The sequence below is a fragment of the Trypanosoma conorhini genome (assembly GCF_003719485.1).
Source record: "Trypanosoma conorhini strain 025E chromosome Unknown Tco_14.4_contig_00365, whole genome shotgun sequence".
Lineage (NCBI taxonomy): Eukaryota > Euglenozoa > Kinetoplastea > Trypanosomatida > Trypanosomatidae > Trypanosoma > Trypanosoma conorhini.
Window position 1 is genome coordinate 7,738 of NW_021704443.1, and position 5,378 is coordinate 13,115.

The window sequence follows — 5,378 nt, forward strand, 5'->3', positions numbered from 1 at the left end:
TCCGTCAGCGTGAACGGGTCGCTGTCCCACTTCTGCCCGTCCACCGGCACCACGTCGGTGTGGCCGGAGAAAATGATGCCGCCGTCGGTCACGCCGCCGTCGCCCGGCAGCGTCGCCCACAGGTTCGCCTTCGTCCTCTCGGGGTTGTGGATCAGCGTGCACTTGACGCCGACCCCCTCCAGGTAGTCCCTGCAGTAGTGGATGAGCTCGAGGTTCGAGTTGCGGCTGGTGGTGTCAAAGGCCACCAGCTTCGCCAGCCACTGCGTGTGGTCCATGTGCCGCGCCGCCATCGCCGAGGTGAGTTGCTTTGGCTCTTCTGGGGGGATGGGGGAGGAGCGTGGGGGCAAGAGGGGAAAGGTGCGGCGGGGAATTTCGTTGAAATATTTGTGAACAGAGGTGCATTGTCAAAGAGAGTGACACCTGTGAGGCTTATTTTGCGCGCAATGCGTTGTGCCCTGGGCGACGATGCCCGCCTTCGCTTGCCGACGACCTGGTGCCGTAGTGCGAAGAGGCTGTGATGAGAGGAGTGTGGCTGTGTGTTTGGGGCGAAATAGGCCGGCTGAGCAGGGCGCCTGGCTGCGGCCGCGTTCCTCCTCTTCCTACAGGGTGCGAGAGATAAAAGGCAACAAGGAGAGGGGAAGAGAGAGACACACAGTTTTGGGGCGGGTGTGCGGCTGGCACCCTCTCACGGAGGTGCGGCTGAAATGCGGCGCCGTTGCGCCCCAACAGGGACAGAGAGAAAAGACGCACGTGGCGGATGCTACCGGGCCCCCGTGGGGGACTGACGAGGTGCCAGTCTGCGGGGCCCGCCGCCGCTGGGCCGCGTCCGCATGGAGGGCAAAGAGGAGGCCAGGACGGGGGGCGGGAAGAAACACACACACACACACACACACACACACACACAGAAACCAAAAACGTTACACTTGCCGCCTCCCCCCATCGCGGGTTCGTCGGGAAAGAAAGAAGGAAAAAAAAAGAAGGAAAGTAAAATCAATTTATGAATAAAAGGAAACAGAGGGATGTTAACCGAGACACTCACTCATTTCTTTGGCCCCATCCGGCCACACTTTCCTCCCCATACGCTTCAAATAGAAAATTGTGTTCACTAGTGGCACTGCTTGCAACACCAATCAAGCCACGGCGCGTGTACACTGTTTTAGGGGGTGCTGCAGATTTTCTGTTCCAGCCGCTCCCGTGTGCTCGTCTGCAGCGCCCAGCTGGCCGTCACGTGTACGTGTCCCCTCCCTCCCCCCTCCGCGTCTTAATCCTACTGTCATCGGCCTTTACAACTACGTGGTCGCATATTGAGCTCTACTTGCAGTCGTGACCGCCACTGGTGTGCGGCGGGCCGTCGCGAGGGCGGATTCCTTTTTTTTCGTTGACAGTTCGGGATGCGGAAGCCTGTGCAATTTGTCCGTTTGTAATTTTTTGTTTGTTTGTTTGTTTGTTTGGAAGCCTGCGACATGGGGGGAGTGATGCGCCCGTGCAGTTCGTCTCTCAACCTACTCGCCCCCTCCCCCTGCATTCACTGCTCTTCTCGGATGCACCGTTATGTGTCGGGTTTTGTGGCAAGGCGCACGGTATGAGGGCCCTCCTCCACCCCCTCCCGCCCCCCCGCTCCCCGTTCCACAGCTCAGCCCGCTTCGCCCCGCTTCACGCGGGGAGGCGCGGTGCAGGGGGGTGGGGGGGTCGCCCGCAGCTCCTCCACTCCGCCCTCAGTACTTTAATGCCCGCGGCTAATCGAGGCGTGGCGCCGCCTTGGACGCCCTCGCCGGTCTGGGCGCCAAAATTATTGTATTCCCACATGCGTGATCGTACAGGCGTTACAGAGAAAAATGCATTACGTCTCATTTGCGCTTATCCTCATCATTCAGTTTTGCTTTTTTTTTTGTATTGGCTTAAACAGAAAAAAAAAATGTGGCGTCAACCGCGCCCTTCTCTTCTCTGCTTCTTTTCCTTATGGCTTTGCTACACCCGATGTGTGGAGCGGCGGGGGCGTCTCGCTTTGAATTCCGTAGTGCCCCGCGGGACTTCTCCGCGGGGACGCCGCACCCCGCCGCGTTGCCTCCCCCGTCCCCCCCGGCAGGTGCTTGCCGCGCCCTAGACGAGCTTGTCCGTCCTGCCAGTGAAAATGCAGAAGATGGGGTACCAGAGGTGCAGCGCGGCGTACGCGGCGGAGGCGCCCACAATCGACCAGAACGGCGTCGTGGAGTCGAGGTTTTTCCATGGGACGTCGCAGTTCATCCCCCAGTGCGAGGCGACGACGGTGAGCGGGAGGAACACCAGCGTGACGTAGTGCAGCACCACCATGCGGTAGTCGGCCTCCGTACTGATGCTGTTGTTCAGCATCGTCACCGAGGAGGTGTAGATGAGCGTGGTGTTGCCGAGGATTGTGCGGGCGCCGTCGAGCTGCCGCAGGAGGTGCAGAATGCGGCGAATAATGGCGGTGTGGGCGAGGCTCTGCGGGTCCGCCACCGCGGCGGACCTGCCGGCGGGGTTGGCGTCAAAGAAGTTCGGTCGGTGCACGACGCCGCCGGTGTTCACCGCGTCCGCGGTGATGAACGCGAGCAGCGTGCGCATGACCGGGCGCCCCAGCTGCTCCAGGAGGTTTACCTTACTCAGCAGCAGCCGGCGGTGGACGGAGAGGCAGCGCCGCAGCCGCAGCGCACGGCGCAGCACATCCGCCTGCTCCGACTCCTTCTGGCGCACCAGCGGCATCATCGAATCGATGGCGTCCACCTCGTTGAGCACCAGCGTGGGGTCCGGCAGGAACGCCTCGCAGAGTTCGTCGAGGATGATGTGAAGCAGCTGCGAGGTGGTGAGCATGCGCTGGGCGGGGGCGGGGTCGGCAAGCAGCCGCGCAACGCCCCGGGTGACGTACCCCCACCCCTCCACCTCCGCCGCCGGGCGCCAGTCGACAACGCCGTCCGCGAAGCAGAGCAGCCGCACGCAGCCGAGGTCGTCTTCCTCGTCCACGTCAAAGAGGTTTGCGTGCAGGCGGTCCGGCTGCTGCGCCGCGGCGCTTCCGTCGGAGTCCGCGTAGGCGGGGTTGCTTGAGGTCTTCGTGCCGCCGGGGTGGGTGGCAGAGATGACGGCAAGCTGCATCTGGACGTACCGCTCCTCCGCGAACACGTGCAGCTCGTCCGGCTCCCGCTGCTGGCGGCCCTCGTTCGACCCCAGCGAGAACTCCGTCTCGCCCTCGCAGTGGCTGCTGGGGGTGCTCACGACGCAGGCCTCCGACGACCCCGCCCACCCCGCCGCCTCCGCCAGCCACTGCCGCTGCGTGCGGGCGTGCACCTTCAGCAGGGAGAAGAGCACCGAGAAGTCGTGCGGGTCCGGCGTCCCCGCGAGGTCGATCCAGAAAAACGACACCGGCGCGTGCGCCTCGGGTTCGTCCCACGCGGCGACGTGCCGGGGGGCGGCGGCGACGTCGACGGCCACGCGGTCGAGCTCAGTGATGCGGAGGGAGCCGCTGCTGCGGTGTTGGGCGTCCAACGGCCCCATCACGCTGAGCAGCGCCTCCACGACTTGGTCCATTTGCGGCAGCGAGTCCCACTCGCGCGTGGTGCCGTCCCTGAACTGGACCAGCAGCCGCGCCTGCATCGGTGGGCCGCCCCGCAGGCCGAGCTCCTGCCGCGGTTGGTCGGAGCCCTGCAGCGCGCGATAGTGGTTGCCCGACAGAACTTTTTCCATGGACTCGTGACGCGCGCCATTTTCGCCGCCCGTTTGAAATCGGCTCATTCCTCCCGTCGCGTGTGTATTTGCGTATGCGCCTTAGAAATTTGTGCTGTGCGCGTCCAGACACTTTGGTGCCTCGATGCGCGGGTTTGGCACGGCCTCCCTACTTGAGTTGGGCCGGACTTCCTTCACTGCGGGAAGGGCGACCCCCCGCCACGCTCCAGCTCACCTGCTATGGAATTCAGCTTGTACGCCCGCGTCGCCTGCGTGACTTTGCACGAGAACAACCCGCGCGGTTATCGTAGTGCGTATTATATATACACTTCTCTGCGGGCACGGAAGGCAGCGTGGGCGAGAGGGCAACACAAGAAAGAGAAAGAGGGCCAAGGCATGCGTGGAGGGGCAGTGCGGGTTCCGTGCCAAGCGACTGTTCGCCCGCGGCGGCAGGTGGTGCACGGCGGCGCGGCAAAACCCAAACCGACAGGAAACGAGCCGCACGAACTCGGCACGCCTTCGCCCGTGCGAGGACTTGGCGCCGTCGCCGCGGCGCTCCCGCCTTCCCCCAAAGGCAAAACTACGCCATGCGCCATGCGCCGCCCACCGCGCGGGGGAAAAATGGGCAGTAAAAGACGGAGGGGGAAGAGAACAAAAAACAAAGGAGGGAGGAGGAAAAGTGTGCGGCGCTTCCTGCGACGCTCAAACGTCGGGGCCAGTGAACGGGGCGCCCACAGTGACACACACACACACACATAAAGAGAGAGGGAGAAGTAAAGGGAGGGGGCCTGCGCCGCCCCGGAGAAGCAACAACAGTTAAAACCAAAAAGAACAACAACAACAAAAGACGGCCGACACTAATTGAGGGGGATCGACGATGGGCGATTACCACAAGTAGGCCCCGAACACGTCACGCGCCCACGCATATAAACAGTTTTTCTTTTCCTTTTTTATTTATTTTGCCCTGACACCACGGAGAGAAGTTGGCCGCCACAGAAAACCTGCGGCACGCACGCACAGAGGCGAGTACGGCGTGGGAAGGGGGGTCGGGCACTACGAGCGGCCCCGCCGCCCAGTAAAACGACACCAAAAACAAAAAAAAGAACAAAAAAAATATAGTAATAATAGTCCTACAAGCCGGGTGAAACACGGAGCAATCAAATTCATATATATATATTATACACACATTTCTACATATACACATATATTATATATATATGTGTGTCATATCTAAGCAGTTTCTTTAGCTAGCGCGGCGAGGCCCTGCTCAACGCCCTGCGTTAGTCCCACTCGGCGATGCAGTGGGGAGACGATGAAGAAGCAGGGAAGGGGAAAAAGGGAAAAAAGAAGAAGGGTTGTGTGCCTCTTTTAGACCCGCTACAGTGAAGCGCCTTGCCGTCCCTTCTGTGCATGCCAGCACAACTATTGGCGCGCGAGGCGCATATATATATATATATTTGCCGCCGCGGCATCTTCGCTTTACCGGCCGCAGTCTCCCTCGCCGCCGCCGCCCTGCGTCGGTTCCGCGTGAGGCCGCTCAGTAGCCGCCGGGCGCTCCTCCGGGATCTGCATGTTGTCAAGCTCGTTCAGAAATTTCTCGGACGGCGGGGCGGGGTTGCCGTCGCCGCCCATCGGCACGGGCCCCTGCCCCATCATCATCATCATCTGCTGCCACTGCTGCTGCTGCTGCTGCCACAGCTGCTGCT

At 61.7% G+C, this 5,378-nt stretch overlaps 2 protein-coding genes across 2 annotated transcripts, besides 7 other annotated features; one reads left to right on the top strand and one right to left on the bottom strand.

Annotated features, from left to right (window-relative positions):
* The first annotated feature begins 871 nt into the window (after positions 1 to 871).
* Positions 872 to 904: a microsatellite.
* Positions 905 to 954: 50 nt separating this feature from the next.
* Positions 955 to 988: a sequence feature (A-rich).
* A 421-nt stretch (positions 989 to 1,409) lies between these two features.
* Positions 1,410 to 1,451: a microsatellite.
* Positions 1,452 to 2,100: 649 nt separating this feature from the next.
* Tco025E_05875 (uncharacterized protein) lies at positions 2,101 to 3,741 on the bottom strand (the record flags this gene model as incomplete). Its single annotated transcript, XM_029372765.1, has 1 exon — positions 2,101 to 3,741. One exon carries the CDS (start codon positions 3,739 to 3,741, stop codon positions 2,101 to 2,103), a length of 1,641 nt encoding a protein of 546 aa, XP_029227210.1.
* Positions 3,742 to 4,411: 670 nt separating this feature from the next.
* Positions 4,412 to 4,428: a microsatellite.
* A 51-nt stretch (positions 4,429 to 4,479) lies between these two features.
* Positions 4,480 to 4,516: a microsatellite.
* A 244-nt stretch (positions 4,517 to 4,760) lies between these two features.
* Positions 4,761 to 4,786: a microsatellite.
* A 51-nt stretch (positions 4,787 to 4,837) lies between these two features.
* Positions 4,838 to 4,905: a microsatellite.
* Positions 4,906 to 5,082: 177 nt separating this feature from the next.
* On the top strand, positions 5,083 to 5,376 carry Tco025E_05876 (uncharacterized protein; the record flags this gene model as incomplete). The annotated part of the gene is made up of 1 exon (XM_029372766.1): positions 5,083 to 5,376. A coding segment is annotated over one exon (294 nt), but the record flags the coding sequence as incomplete, so codon positions are not given.
* Positions 5,377 to 5,378: the final 2 nt, after the last annotated feature.